This window comes from Entelurus aequoreus, linkage group LG16 (genome assembly GCF_033978785.1).
Source record: "Entelurus aequoreus isolate RoL-2023_Sb linkage group LG16, RoL_Eaeq_v1.1, whole genome shotgun sequence".
NCBI lineage: Eukaryota > Metazoa > Chordata > Actinopteri > Syngnathiformes > Syngnathidae > Entelurus > Entelurus aequoreus.
In genome coordinates, this window is record NC_084746.1 from 43,518,733 (window position 1) to 43,535,146 (window position 16,414).

At 41.9% G+C, this 16,414-nt stretch overlaps 2 protein-coding genes across 6 annotated transcripts in view; one reads left to right on the top strand and one right to left on the bottom strand.

Moving 5' to 3' along the window:
- Positions 1-10,804, top strand: stard3nl (STARD3 N-terminal like). The gene is made up of 9 exons (XM_062023063.1): positions 1-157; positions 5,508-5,820; positions 5,893-5,970; positions 6,038-6,115; positions 6,207-6,260; positions 9,896-10,013; positions 10,098-10,196; positions 10,259-10,300; positions 10,374-10,804. The coding sequence occupies exons 2-8, from the start codon at positions 5,623-5,625 to the stop codon at positions 10,297-10,299; spliced, it is 666 nt and encodes a 221-aa protein (XP_061879047.1). The 5' UTR covers positions 1-157; positions 5,508-5,622; the 3' UTR covers position 10,300; positions 10,374-10,804.
- Positions 10,710-16,414, bottom strand: part of LOC133631054 (solute carrier organic anion transporter family member 5A1-like) — a 20,379-nt gene continuing 14,674 nt past the window's right edge. For all 5 annotated transcript variants that reach the window (XM_062023062.1, XM_062023061.1, XM_062023058.1 and 2 more), the window contains 4 exons: positions 15,383-15,542; positions 15,067-15,311; positions 13,461-13,525; positions 10,710-13,337 (listed from right to left, as the gene is read on the bottom strand). In XM_062023062.1, coding sequence (XP_061879046.1) covers positions 12,832-13,337; positions 13,461-13,525; positions 15,067-15,311; positions 15,383-15,542 — 976 coding nt within the window. In that variant the 3' untranslated portion in view covers positions 10,710-12,831. The remainder of the gene's footprint in view (positions 13,338-13,460; positions 13,526-15,066; positions 15,312-15,382; positions 15,543-16,414) is intronic.

Here is a 16,414-nt window from a genome sequence, read left to right on the forward strand (position 1 = left end):
CGCGGTGCCCACTTCCGATCCACGAGCCAGGGCGGAAACAAATGATTCTTGTGTCTGCTTGCTGCGTTTGGGCTCAAATTGAGCTGAACCTGCTCCGGATTTATTTCACAATCAAGACATGTTGCATGTGGCAGCAATGCCGAGCGTCTTATAAAAGGTAAATATGATGTTTGAACGTATTTATAGCTTCTAGTTTGCTGTCAAACCGTGACGATGGAATCTTTTGAGTTTGTTCAGTTTCGTTTCGGCCCACCGAAACCCAGCTAACATCCTCAATGTGCACCTGTTATTTTGAAGTTTACCTCATGAAGATAAGGACATGATAATAAGAATATGCTTGTATTGACATAATGAGCGCGCGTAATGAGAAACGTTTGGAAAAATATTTACTGTTAAGTTGTCTTTTAAGAATCTCTTCTCCTTACCTCACAAATGAAAGCTGAGAAATGGAAAAACACTTAACTGACGTTTCTGAAATGATATATGACAAATTATTATGACAAAGAAACATGACATTCGGACAAATGGCTGATTAAAAGATCACAACATATCATAGCAATTAAGCTAGCAAGCGCTCCCTATATTGCAGCGGTTCTTAACCTATGTAGGAGGTACCGAACCCCACCAATTTCATATGCTTATTCACCGAACTCTTCTTCAGTGAAAAAAATAACTCTTAATTTAATCTTAATTTATAAATATTAATCATGAAATTATGTTATTATATTAAAGAAATACTAATAAAGATATATTTTACAAACAGAAAGTTACAGGAATGTACGCATGATCCCATGTTTACATCTCATTGTGCAACATGTGAATGTTTAAGTGGGAACTAAATGAGATATCTGAAAGGGGTTTCACATTATTTCCAAAGCAGGATCCCCACCCAGACATACAATACTAGTACACAGCTCCTGAAAAAACAATATGTTTTGTTATTGTCATTGTAAGTGGGCCAAAACACTTATATTAGAAAATAATCCTATGGAAATGACTGCTGTCATTTGATTATAATAAAACATTTAACGGCGTGGCGAAGTTGGTAGAGTGGCTGTGCCAGCAATCGGAGGGTTGCTGGTTACTGGGGTTCAATCCCCACATTCTACCATCCCAGTCACGTCCGTTGTGTCCTTGGGCAAGACACTTCACCCTTGCTCCTGATGGGTGCTTGTTAGCGCCTTGCATGGCAGCTCCCGCCATCAGTGTGTGAATGTGTGTGTGAATGGGTGAATGTGGAAATACTGTCAAAGCGCTTTGAGTTCCTTGAAGGTAGAAAAGCGCTATACAACTATAACCCATTCATCATTATTTATTTATAACTTATTTAGTCAGGTTTGGGACAGGTGTGCTGCTGGTGTGGCCACAGTGAATGTGCACGTCTGATGTTGCTCACATGTGCTCCACTGAATGCTCAAGGAGTTTTTGCGTTTGCTCACGCATATGGAAAATTAGAGGGAACATTGTTTGGGGGTATCCATAGTACGCCGATAGGGAAAAGTTGTTATTTACACGATGAGTCGGGTGTGCCTTGACCTCCACGGTGGAGGCTCCGCCAAACCCCTGAGGCCGACTCACCGAACCCCTAGGGTTCGATCGAACCCAGGTTAAGAACCACTGCTCTATTGCTTGGATTCAAAATGACGTCACGCCTTGCTCACGTCGGGCTCATTGAATACGCGTGGTGGTCAAGCGGGTAAGAGGCGCCATTTAGCCTTTCTTGTAGAAAAATGCCCTATGCTTGCGTTGTTTTTTGCTGTACGGACCGATTAAATCGCAAAAAGGATCAACGTGTTTCCAGAGTTTGTTTATTGAATGGATCCCCATTAGCTGACGCCAAGGCGACTGCTAGTCTTCCTGGGGTCCATATAGGAGCATACAAAATAAAAATACAAAGAATACATACATCACCAAACATTATACAAAGGAAAAATACAACATAAGATAAAATAAGCTAGTTAAACCCAGTATTAAAAATTCACGTCATGTGGGCAGCTGCAATAGGTGTATCTTCGAATCTGTCTTGAATGACAATTTGCTTGTGAGAGATTAATGTGAGATGGCAACCGATTCCAGAATGACTTCCTCGAGAGGTAATCAAGAAGGGCGGAAGAGTGCAGGATTTGATGAAACAAGACAACAAAAGTACCACACGTTCCAGTCCAAGGGAGCATAACCAAAGAATGCACAAGTTTGAAGTGACCACTCTGTTAAAGGTTTCTTTGATATACTTTTACAGGCCTCGAATTTTAACTTTTTAAGGTCAAGGCAAGTGTTGCCTTAAAGGAGGGCTCATATTTTAGGGCACCAAGGCAAGTTAGAAGGGCACCAAGGCAAACATTATTTTCTTTCCAGGCAGGGGCTCCAAAGCATGCATGCATACATACATATACCGTTTTTTTAAAAATTCATTATTAATATAAACTTCTCAGCTTTTTGTAATTTCATGATGCCTTTATCTCTATTTTTACCATTTCATAGAGGGAATTGATTGATTAACGTGGACCCTGACTTAAACAAGTTGAAAAACTTATTCGGGTGTTATCATCCATCCATCCATCCATCTTCTTCCGCTTATCCGAGGTCGGGTCGTGGGGGCAGCAGCCTAAGCAGGGAAACCCAAACTTCCCTCTCCACAGCCACTTTTTTTTGGGGATAAATTATAGGGAGCTATTCAATTGCATAGTTGGATTTTTTGCTCATATCTGCTTTTTGCAGGATTATATAGACCCCTTGTGTACTCAGTTCGCAGGCTGCTTGCTGTACAACAGCCATCTTAGCTTGGTTGACCACCACTAGTTTTTACTTCCGGGAAGAAATCACTTGTCGGAATACAAGCAATAGGGCTTGAAAGTGTGACGTAGTAAAGGCAATGCGTTGTGCGTCGTACTGGTCCTCATAATAGCGTATTTACATGGCTGAATGAATGCAAGACTCTGTGCTAAAGTTTAATTTTTTTTAGTAAGCTCCAAAGATGGTGCAAACGTGCAGCATTGTTAACTGCCGCAATCTTTGTCATGATCGCTTCAGGGGAAAATAAGGATTTTGTGAGATTTTTCTAATTTCCAGCAGTGAAAGCAAAGCCAAGGAACTAAGCTATCATCTAACTATCAGCTAACCATCATCTAAAGGTTCAGAGAATCTGGAGAAATCACTGCACGTAAGCAGCAAGGTCGAAAAACCAACATTGAATGCCCGTGACCTTCGATCCCTTAGATGGTACTGCATCAAAAACCGACATCAGTGTGTAAAGGATATCAACACATGGGCTCAGGAACACTTCAGAAAACCACTGTCAGTAACTACAGTTTGTCGCTACATCTGTAAGTGCAAGTTAAAACTCTACTATGCAAAGCGAAAGCCATTTATCAACAACACCCAGAAACGCAGCCGGCTTCGCTGGGCCCGAGCTCATCTAAGATGGACTGATACAAAGTGGAAAAGTGTTCTGTGGTCTGACGAGTCCACATTTCAAATAGTTTTTGGAAACCGTGGACGTCGTGTCCTCCGGACCAAAGAGGAAAAGAACCATCCGGACTGTTATAGGCGCAAAGTTCAAAATCCAGCATCTTAATGGTATGGGGGTGTATTAGTGCCCAAGGCATGGGTAACTTACACATCTGTGAAGGCACTATTAATACTGAAAGGTGCATACAGTTTTTGGAGCAACATATGTTGCCATCCAATCAACGTCTTTTTCATGGACGCCCCTGCTTATTTCAGCAAGACAATGCCAAGCCATATTCTGCACGTGTTATAACAGCGTGGCTTCAAAGTTAAATTGTGCGGGTACTAGACTGGCCTGCCTGTAGTCCAGACCTGTCTCCCATTGAAAATGTGTGGCGCATTATGAAGCGTCAAATACGACAACGCAGACCACGGACTGTTGAACAACTTAAACTGTGCATCAAGCAAGAATGGGAAAGAATTCCACCTGAAAAGCTTCAAAAATGGGTCTCCTCAGTTCCCAAATGTTTACTGAGTGTTGTTAAAAGGAAAGGCCATGTAACACAGTGGTAAAAATGCCCCTGTGCCAACTTTTTTGCAATGTGTTGCTGCTAAATTCTAAGTTAATGAGTATTTGCAACAAAAAAAAGAAGCTTCTCAGTGAGAACATGAAATATCTTGTCTTTGCAGTTTATTCAATTGAATATAAGTTGAAAAGGAATTGCAAATCATTGTATTCTGTTTTTATTTACGAATTACACAACGTGCCAACTTCACTGGTTTTGGGTTTTGTATATACACATTATATATATATATATATATATATATATATATATATATATATATATATATATATATATATATATATATATATATATATATATATATATATATATATATATATATATATATACACACACACTACCGTTCAAAAGTTTGGGGTCACATTGAAATGTCCTTATTTTTTAAGGAAAAGCACTGTACTTTTCAATGAAGATAACTTTAAACTAGTCTTAACTTTAAAGAAATACACTCTATACATTGCTAATGTGGTAAATGACTATTCTAGCTGCAAATGTCTGGTTTTTGGTGCAATATCTACATAGGTGTATAGAGGCCCATTTCCAGCAACTATCACTCCAGTGTTCTAATGGTACAATGTGTTTGCTCATTGGCTCAGAAAGCTAATTGATGATTAGAAAACCTTTGTGCAATCATGTTCACACATCTGAAAACACTTTAGCTCGTTACAGAAGCTACAAAACTGACCTTCCTTTGAGCAGATTGAGTTTCTGGAGCATCACATTTGTGGGGTCAATTAAACGCTCAAAATGGCCAGAAAAAAGAGAACTTTCATCTGAAACTCGACAGTCTATTCTTGTTCTTAGAAATGAAGGCTATTCCACAAAATTGTTTGGGTGACCCCAAACTTTTGAACGGTAGTGTGTATAATGGTTTGGTCCACACCACAGCTTGTTCCTCCCGCCATGGTTCTTCCTCACTGGTGACATATGAGACTTACTTATGACACTTTTGAGCATGTCTGTTTATCGGCTAAGGCAGGATAGTAGGTTTTTAGAAAAAACTCATTGTTCAAAAATAATGCACCAAAATCAGTGTTGTTATGAAATATTGACCTATTTAAGGCTGTAATTACCTCATCTAAGCTATTCCACTTTGCAACTTGTTTTTGGAAACTATGCATATTTTGTTTTTCCCATCATAAAAAATGCTCGTTTTGGTTTTTTTACAAAAAGTATAAAACACATAAAGCAAATTACAAATATATGCCAACTTTATATGTACGAATAGGTCTGAAGCTGTTGAAGAATTTAAAGCGTTGGAAGTTTAAAAAAAATATTATATGACTTACTTCCTCCAGTTTGTTGCTCTCTTTCACATTAGCATGGGTACTGTACAGCCATGTAAACAAAAGCTTTGGCCAACAAAAATGGCTACCGGGGCCCCACAAAGCATTGCGAAATCACATGGTGTGATTGTATGGGAAGTAAGTGCTATGCTCTTTTGTCATGACACGTTGGCGTGTGTTTCTCCTGCAGCCTACAGATGGCGCCAGGTCACATTCAGCTCACCCAAAAAAGAGCACGTTGAGCCACTTCCTCACAAAACACCAGCGGGCGGGGCCGACACTGCCAGAAGGGGCGTGGTCAAAAGATGGAGAGCCGATGCAGCAGCAGCGCCGACTCCAGGCAGGGGGTCCGCGTGGTGGTCAACTCCACGTCCATGTCAGCGCGCGTGGACTCGTATGAGGCGGTGGAGAAGAAGTGCATCTCAGACGTCAGGAGGACCTTCTGCCTCTTTGTCACCTTTGACCTTCTGTTCATCACCTTGCTGTGGATCATCGAGCTCAACGTGAGAAAACAAAATGGGATTTAAACGTCGCGCTGGGGTTGGTTTTTAATGACAACTGCTCTTATGCACCAGGTGAACGGCGGCATTCCCAAGCAGCTGGATCAAGAAGTCCTCCATTACGACTACCACGCCTCCTTCTTTGACATTTTTGTAAGACCGCCTTTACGAGAACAGGTGACCACGACACACTCACTTCCTGTCGCTTGCCTCCTCACAGCTGCTGGCCGTGTTCAGGTTCGCCTCGCTCATCCTGGCCTACGCCGTCTGCAGGCTGCGTCACTGGTGGGCCATAGCGGTCAGTGCTGACCACTCCCTTCATTATTGACGTACAACATACTTGTTTACGTTAAAAAGGTCACATGCTGACTTCTGATTGTGTCTGACAGATCACCACCGCGCTCTGCTGCGCCTTCCTGATTGTCAAAGTCATTTTATCCAAGGTACGCTGACTCACTCATGATTCATTTGGAATATTACCACCTTACCAGGAATTCCACATTTTCCCGGATTTTTCCCTATCAAAAGATGAACGGATAAATGCTCAAATTTCCCACATTTTCCAACCGTTTCTCCATCAAAACGTTCCACCTATTCAGGACAATCGGGCCATCTATTTTTATATATTTCCGTAACACTTATTCTCTATTAAAAAGTGTTATTAGTGCCACATTTTTCCACCGATTCGAACCGTTCCACTTCCAAAGCCAAAATGCTCTTTGCAAATGTTAGTCACTTGTGTTAGGATTCTCCCTTTTAGGAGGGCAGAGTCCTCCCAGATCCTTTTCTTCTAAGTAGGGTTGTACGGTATACCGGTACTAGTATAGTACCGCGAAAATAATCAATCGTATTCTGTACAATACCACCGTCATCGTCACGTTGTGTCATTGCATGTGACGAGCATGTTCGACAGCGCACACACACGGCGTACTTGCAAGCAGACACAGTGTGTAGACAGAAAAGGGAGAACGGACGCATTTTGGCTTAAAAACTAACGATAAAGGGGAAGTTATAACACTGAAACGCCCTCAGGAAGAGGTGCTTTAAGACATGGCTAAAGTCCATCCGCAGTCTGCAGTGTTTTAGCTACTTCTAAATCACTAATCCTGGTCTCCATGGCGACAAATAAAGTACGTTTCTTACAAGTATCCTCCCTGCAGGACGAGGACTAGCTAAACATGCTTCACTACACACCGTAGCTCACCGGCGTCACAATGTAAACAAACGCCATTGGTGGATCTACACCTAACATCCATCAATCAATCAATCAATCAATGTTTATTTATACAGCCCTAAATCACAAGTGTCTCAAAGGGCTGTACAAGCCACAACGACATCCTCGGTACAGAGCCCACTGTAATGATACCAAGTAAAGGAGCGTATCTAGTCGATACTACTATGATTACGTCAATATTTTTTGGCATTACAAAATCTTCTTTCATTTAAAAAAAAAAAATGTATATTATGTTTATAAACTCAGGAAATATGTCCCTGGACACATGAGGACTTTGAATATCAATCAATCAATCAATGTTTATTTATATAGCCCTAAATCACAAAAGTCTCAAAAGGCTGCACAAGCCACAACGACATCCTCGGCACAGAGCCCACACAAGGGACGTCGATGGGAATGACTATGAGAAACCTTGGAGAGGACCGCATATGTGGCTAACCCCCCCTCTAAGTACAGTCCCTAGTGGATCCACATAACAGTGAGAGTCTAGTCTATAGTGGGGCCAGCAGGAGACCATCCCGAGCGGAGACAGGTCAGTAGCGCAGCGACGTCCCCAACCGATGCACAGGCGTGCGGTCCACCCCGGGTCCCAACTCTGGACCAATGTATGATCCTGTAACTACTTGGTATCGAAAGGGACAAGCGGTAGAAAATGGATGGATGTTACTGCATATGTCAGCAGCTAAATTAGGAGCCTTTGTTTGCTTACTTACCGTACTACTAAAGAAAAGTTGTCTTGTATGTTCACTATTTTATTTAAAGACAAACTTGCAATAAGAAATATATGTTTAATGTACCCTAAGATTTTTTGTTAAAATAAAGCCAATAATGACATTTTTTGTGGTCCCCTTTATTTAGAAAAGTACCGAAAGATGCTAGTTGTTGTAGTTAATTTAGCAATATACACCTCCGTCTAGTTCAGGCCTGGGCAATTATTTAGACTCGGGGGAGGAAAAAAAAGTGTCTGGGGGTAGTTATACCTGGTTTTTAGGAACACTACCGGTAATACAAAACCTCACAATAATGTCTGATTGAAAGCTAAAAACGTTATGAAAGACCGCCTTTAAAAACGGAATGGAACTTTACTTTTTTTTTACTGAAAGAGACACCCAGAATGTACATGAAAATAAAGAATGTGTGATTTACAATATTAACTATGACCGATAAAACACTGAATATTGACAACATATGAACGTCACACCCCCTCTCGATCGACACATTTTACAATCAAGTGAAACGCAACAAAAATGCAAGAAACAACAAAATATGAACGCAAAGGGTAAAAAAAAATCTGATATATAACTAAGCTTTAGAACTTTGTTGTAAAAATCTCCACCCGCATTTCAGGCTGGCCGCTCTGGAAAGACTCTGTGGAAACGCTCCCCACCCACACTGCTTGGTGCCTTGTCTGATCTGCTGTGACGTAGATTGCCATAGTAACTAGTATATCATGCAAAAGCGCAGATTCCAACCATTGAAATACTTTGTATAGTTCAAGATTTACGGTCATTTGAAAACATCACTGCACATCATAATGGCAGCTACAGTTTCCATCTTAAAGGTCTAAAATAATTATTTGGGAATGTCCGGCGGGCCAGATTGAAAAGCTCAACTCCCGGGCCTTAAATTGCCCAGGTGAAGTGAAGTGAATTATATTTATATAGCGCTTTTTCTCTAGTGACTCAAAGCGCTTTACAGAGTGAAACCCAATATCTAAGTTACATTTAAACCAGTGAAGACAAGTCTGGTCTACACCTTTTAATATGGGTGTAACGGTACATGCATTGGTAACTGTGAAGTGAATTATATTTATGTAGCGCTTTTCTCTAGTGACTCAAAGCACTTTACATAGTGAAACCTATTATCCAAGTTATATTTTTTAACCCAGTGTGAGTGGCACTGGGAGCAGGTGGGTGAAGTGTCTTGCTCAATGACACAACAGCTGTACCTAGGATGGCAGAAGCGGGGATCGAACCTAGAACCCTCAGGTTGCTGGCACAGCCGCTCTACCAACCGAGCTACGTTGCCCCTGTAATTGCATTTTACAGATTGCCCAACCAGTATTAGGTGAGGGACAGTATTAGGTGAGCTGATCAGTTTCTTCTTGTCGTCCCAAAAACCTTTTTAAAATCCAGAGGTGATTGTGCATTTTCTGCTGTGCCTCCAAAACTTTGGAATAATATCCCTGTTGTTATTCGGACTGCTCCCTCTTTAATGACTTTTAAATCACGTCTTAAAACATTTTTTTTACTCTTTGGCTTTCAAACCAGCATAAGAGTTGTGATTTTAGTCTATTTTATTTTCTCTGATGTATTTTATGTATTTACTCATTCATAGTTAAATGTTTTATATTACTGACTCTTCTAGTATGTATGTCTTAACTTCTGTGCAGCACTTTGTGAAACTTCTATTGTTTTTAGAAATGTGCTACACAAATAAAGTGGATTGGATTGGACAGGAAGAAAAAAAAGATAATGAAAAGTTTATAAAGTTGTATTTCTATGAGAAAATACTGAGGTTTTACGAGAAAAGTCATTTTAGACAAAAAACCATTTTGAGGAATAAAAGTGAACATTTTACAAAAAAAAGCTCCTAATTTTTCAAGAATAAATGTGTTATTAGGGGGGGGGGAAGCTGCAAATTTTAATGGTGAACATATTTTATATTAATGCTCTGTTCATTTAAAAAAATAAATAATGTTATTCCCTTATTGTACCCACAATAAACATACCAAACCCGGATTATGGCATATGGCCATGCCCGTTATAATTTCACTTACATGTCTGGATGGGTGCTGCTCTTTCAAATGGAACCAAATGAAATGTTTATCTTCCTGTGCTTCAGCTGCTGTCTCAGGGAGCTTTTGGGTACCTGCTGCCCATCATCTCCTTCGTTCTGGCCTGGATAGAAACATGGCTGCTGGACTTCAAGGTTCTTCCTCAGGAGGCAGAAGATGACAACAGTGAGTGACACCGTCGCTCCCTTCTCGTATAAAGACCACAATGTACTACTGTCGACTAAGCCACCTCATCTTCTCTCCTCACAGGGTTCCAGTCCTTCTTGGACGCTAGCGAGCGAGCGCCTCTCTTGTGTCCCGGTCCCATGTCTGACGGGCAGTTCTACTCGCCGCCCGAGTCCGTGGCAGGTCAGCGCCCCCTAGTGCAAGTTGGTGTGACAACAGCTCACGTATGCTTCTTGTGCTTTCAGACACTGACGAGGACCTGGACGACAAACAAGGACTCTTTTAAGGTAGCACTGATGCATGCTGGGACGGCATTCCTTACTGATGATTACGTCTTCGACATTTTTCTCTTTCTGCCAGGATGTCGTCAGAGGAAGTTATTGGTCCGCTTTGAAAGGAAAACTGCGCCTTACGCTTTTTTACATTTGAATGTCGCACACAAGAACGCTAGAGGAATTAGAAGAGGTCAATGAAGCCATGTTGACGTCCTCGATAAGCTATTAGAGAAGATACGCTTTGCTCCGCATGAAAGGAAGATGCTGAGGCCAGTCAGACGCTCCCCCTCCACAAGAAATGCGCAGCCTTTCCAAAATAAAAGTGTCAAGAAGGTGAAGACGTGTGACGTTGTCTTCGTGACCTGCTCGTGTTTTTACAAAAAGAAAAAAATGTGATGAATCAACAAATATAGACACAAACACTTTTATTCTTTGTTCACATTTTACTGACAGACCAAGAAGACATGATCTTGTAAAAGAAACAATACTGATAAGAATAAAAATTTTGATTCGAAATTGCTTCTAGCGCCGTATGTTCATTAGCCTGATGGTCACATGACTCATTTTGGCGGGAAACTAGGAATGATGTCTGTCTTACTTCTTTTACACGGAAATGCTCTCATCGAATCATTCGTGACTTGTGAAAGACACAAAGTCTCAGGCTGTGTCTCAACTGGTGCACTTGTGTACTTGCACTTAGTCTTTTGAGTGCATAAGTGTGTACTTTCACTTTGCTTCTTGAGTGCATACTTTCATTTAGTCTTTTGAGTGCATACGTGTATTTTTACTCAGCTTCTTGAATGCATAAGTTTGTACTTTCACTTTTCTTTTAAGTGCATACTTACACTTAGGCCTTTTGAGTGCACAAGTGAGTACTTACACTTAAGTCCATTGACTGCATAAGTGTGTACCTACAGTACACAGTCTTAAGTACACAAGTGTGTACTTACACCTAGTCTTATGCATACATAAGTGTACTTACAATTAGTATTTTTAGTGCATAAGTGTGCACTTACTGTACACTGAGTCTTGAGCACACAAGGGTCTACTTAAACTCAACTCTTTTGAGTGCGTAAGTGTGTGCGTACACCAGTGTGTGTACTTAGTCACACTTAAGTCGTTTCCGTGCATAAGTGCGTACTTTCCCCTAGTCAACTTAGATTTAGTCTTTTGAGTGCATACGCGTGTACTTCCGCTCACTCGTTTGGGTGCATAAGTGTTTACGTAAACCTATTGTGTACACAAGTGTGCACTTACACGTAGTCCTTTGACTGTATAACTTATTGTACACTTAGTCTTTGACTGTACATTCACTGTTTTGGGTGCCCAAGTGTGTACTTGAACTTAAGTCTTAAGTACACAATCGTGTACTTAACACTTAGTCTCTTGAGTGTATACGTATGTACTTAGTCACTTGAGTGCCAAGTGTGTACTTACACTAAGTCACTTGAGTGCATAAGTATGTACTTACATACATTACAATTTCTTGAGTGCATGTCACTGTCGTCAAGATAGTGAGTGCTCAGCGCTGGACACTCAGCACCCTCAATAGACGCCATCTTGGTAACGTAGTGGAAGGGGGGTGGACTAACTTCAGCGGCTGCAATTCACCATAAAAAGAAGAGAAGGTAACTATTATTGTCGTCAATTCCGCTACAATAACAGTAATGGATTTGTGACAGTACTATTGTACGCTGTCACAATTCACACAATCAGAAACTAAGCACGCAGTGTACACAGCATACTTACTGAAGTGTACTGACACAAGTATTCCATTTGAGACACAGCATGTTTTTTAGTTGCAGTTGTACGTGTTACCAGCAGGTGTCGCCACATGGGCAAGACTGACTGAATGCTGCATAATGTGACGTCAAGGCAGCTCAACCAATCAGCAGAGGATGTGTTTTTGATAAAGACCAGCTAGCCAGAGTGTGACAGCACCTACTTTAGTGACCCTGCGGCTTGTGACGCCCAGATTTGACGAACGCCAGCGAGTTAATAAACCGTGCGTGTATGTGCCCGTGAAGACGACAGGAAGTGAATCAAAAAGAGGATGGACAGGAATACTAAAACATTCACTTTTTTTTCCAGGTTCAACCATTAATCTCCTCACGTGTGTGTGTAACACTTCCTGCCTTCATTGTGCCATTATGTCATTGTGTCAGGCAGGGATGGTGGGGATGGAGCTTCATAGCCAGTCAGTTAAGAGTCTTCAAAATGGCCGTCAAGTCCTCGCCAGTCTTCAAGGTGACGGAACCAAATGCAGCAGGGAAAAGGGGTGGGGGCAAAGGTGTGGGGGCAGTTTGAATTGAGGTATGTGTAGGCGGGGCCACAGTCCACCAGAGGGAGTGCGGGCGCTGTGAGGTGACACAAGGCACATGAAGCCCAGTTGAAGGGGGCGGAGCATCAAGAGCAATGGACGCCATGGCGGCTCAATAAGCAGAGATCCATCAGGACGAGGCTCCCTCGCCATCGTTGGCACCGCCCACTGCCCCTTAGGTCCGGAGCTGATTGGCTTCTGGTCCGCCTCTTAAAAGTGAAAGTCAGACCCGGACTGAGACGTGCTCCAAAGAGCGGGCCGGGGCAGGTGGAGGTACAACGGCGGGAGGGGGCGGGGTTATTGCTTTCAACTCATTTCCTGGGCAACTCTGAGTGCTGACACCACGGTTGAGGACTCCGGCGCGTGGCGGGATGCCAGCAGGGTGAACGGCGTGGTCGCTCCTGGGTATGTTGACGGGGCAGGAGCGTGTGCGGGCATGGCCCTTGTGGCCCCCCGGGTGACACACAAGACTGCCCACCGTGTCAACGGGCGACAGGTGGTGCTTCAGCCAGCGCTCCACGCGCTCCTCCCTATACTTGATGGAGTACCACGTCAGGAAGATGAAGATGAAGCCCAGGAACTTGAGGCTGGCGGCCAGGCCGAAGTACACGAAGCGCAACGACGTCACGTCATACTCCCAACACGAGCCGTGCACGCCGCAGTCCTGCTGCCACAACATGCACGTGGTGTCGATCACGGCGCCAAAGTAAATGGGAGTCGGGATGTAGGCTGGGAGTGGAGGACAGGAAGTACACGTTGAACACAGATAGGACAACAAAGAGTTAGGACACTTCATTAGGTACAAGCATTTTGCACAGCATCCTTCTTGTAAAAGTCAATGAGAGTTCTCACCAAGAGTCCTGAGGAGGACAAACTGCATCCCCAAAGCAAACGGTCTCTCTTGCTCAGCGACCGACCTGCAGACACAGCAGTTAGCACATTAGCAGCGAGCCTTCCTTGCATTTAGAGCCCGCCTCCTACCTCAGAGCCTGCTCCTATTGGTCAGCTTTAGTGTCATATCCTATAAATATTCAAGTACTTCAGTTGTGGAGAAATGTTGAATAAAGAAAAAACCTGGCCGTTTTAAAGTTTCAAACTACTTTTATTAGGTGTTTTAGACATTTTTTAAATTTTCATTAATTATGCGCCCCCCAACCAACTGTTACATCAGCCAGACTTGTGTTGAATTCACCTTTATCCTCTTTTGAAGAATTAAAAAAAAAGTTTTGGCGTTTTGATTTTCACTGGTGGATTTTTAAGACGGACGGACATCCGGGTATATAATTCAGTTTTGTGTATAAAGCCAGCCAAATTGACTACTTTCATGTCACAAATAATTTTTGTTTGACATAATGGACAATATGTTATATTGGGTTCATTGGTTTATTAATTGATAAAGAGAGAACATATTGACTTTTTTCATCAGGATGCATCATTATTACCGTATTTTTCGGACTATAAGTCGCACCGCAGTATAAGTCGCACCTGCCGAAAATGCATAATAAAGAAGGAAAAAAACATATAAGTCGCACTGGAGTATAAGTCGCATTTTTGGGGGAAATTTATTTGATAAAACCCAACACCAAGAATATACATTTGAAAGGCAATTTAAAATAAATAAAGAATAGTGAACAACAGGCTGAATAAGTGTACGTTATATGACGCATAAATAACCAACTGAGAGCGTGCCTGGTATGTTAACGTAACATATTATGGTAAGAGTCATTCAAATAACTATAACATATAGAACATGCTATACGTTTACCAAACAATCTGTCACTCCTAATCGCTAAATCCCATGAAATCTTATACGTCTAGTCTCTTACGTGAATGAGCTAAATAATGTTATTTGATATTTTACGGTAATGTGTTAATAATTTCACACATACGTCGCTCCTGAGTATAAGTCGCACCCCCGGCCAAACTATTAAAAAAAAACTGCGACTTATAGTCCGAAAAATACGGTAATTATTATTATTACCATTGTTGGTACATTACCACTGGACCAGCATTTGCTTAATTTTGTGTTACAAATATTCCTTTGTTTTCTTTTTCTCTGCAATAAAATGGTGAAAGTAAAAAAAATGCTTTAATATTTGTACTTTACTTCTTTTACTTTAGTCCACCGATCCATTTTCTACCGCTTGTCCCAATCAGGGTCGTGGGGGGTGCTAAAACCTATCAGTATATTTTCAGAATAAAATGAATACTTTCACAATGTTTTCAATGTTTTCAATGAGCATCGTCGATACTCGTTACTTTTGGTTTTACTTGGACAGCCAATACATTGATGCCATGCCAACAAGAATCTAAGGAAGAAGAAGATTTATGATTGGCCGTTTGTGTGAGGCACCGACATAAACAGGAAGTTGCAGCATTCATTGGTTCACATGATACAGGAATAACAACAACTAACCTTCTTAAAATGTGATTGATTAAACTTAGCAGTATGAAGTACCTGAGGGTGACGATGATGGCGGAGGGCTGAGCGCAGGCGGTGATGAGCGTGACGATGAAGAGGAAGATTAGGAAGGGAATGAGGGTGCTGCAGGTGCGGTCGCACTTCCCAGACACGGCGTATCCGTTCTCGTTGAGGTATGTCTTGACGATGACCAATTGCAGCTGGTTGCCGCCCGGCCCGCTGGACGACGGCGTGATGACCTGGCGGCTCTGGACGCAGGCGCAGTCTGAGTAGTTACGAACCTGAAGGCCACATGGTGTGATCAGTTTAAACTCGAGTGAGCGAGAAAAGAAGGGAGGCGGCCGTGTCTTACGCCGCTGCTGTCGTTAGAAACGCTGCCGCAGCCGGCCAGGCAGGGGTTGAAGTATGTGATGCCGTCGGAGCCGCAGACCGGAGCGTACTCGTGGATTCTGCAGCCGCAGTTGACGTTGCAACCTCCCGTCAGGTTCCTCTGTGTCATGGTCAGCGTCGGCCTGGAGCAACAACAACTTTACGATCATGACCATTTCCTGTAGTTCCAAAAACATCAAATCATTCCAAATACAACATTTGTTCTCATATTCCATCTAGCGTTTCTATGCAAATTACCTTGTCAGGTTGTTTGGGGACAATACTGCAATGCAAGCTCCTTGGTTGAGGTAACACGGAACAATGATAATAATAAGGCTCTAATTGGTGGTTAACAAGGTGGCGGTTGCAGGCACCTAGGCTTTTTGCGACCCGATGGCCCCATTTCGGTGTGTAATATTACTTGTAGCACGCTACAGAGCTGACTGCAGCCTAGTAAGTATTGTAATACAGTCGTCTCTGGCCACATCGCGCTTCAAAGTTTGCGACTTGTAAAGAGGACTATGTGGGTGTAATTTCATGTTTAGAGGGCTTTTTAATGTTAAAAAGATTTGTTTAGAAAGTCGTATACAGATTTTCTTTTCTTTTTTTTACTTATAATTGCTATTTTGCAGAAATCAAGTTACCAAGGCGAACCACTTAACAGCAATAAACGAGGGTTTACTGTTTTACTCTTGGAAACCAGAAGTAGATTTGGCTACGGGAGCATGAGTGTGTGCACAAGAGACACAACCAACAAACAATTTTAAGAACTAATGTATCTTTAATATTTTACAAGTTATGTAAAGATTTGTATTTGCTATAAATAATCGGTTATACACAATAAACAGAAAGACTACTCTCACAACTGCAATTCAGTTTAATCCAATATGTTTAATAGTTATGTGTTTACATTCCAGATAATATCCAAAGTTTACATCAAAAGGTAAAAAAAAGGGGAAAAGAAAAGTATTTTTACCGCAGTGAAGCCAATTTAAAACTCTTATGCCGCTTCGGC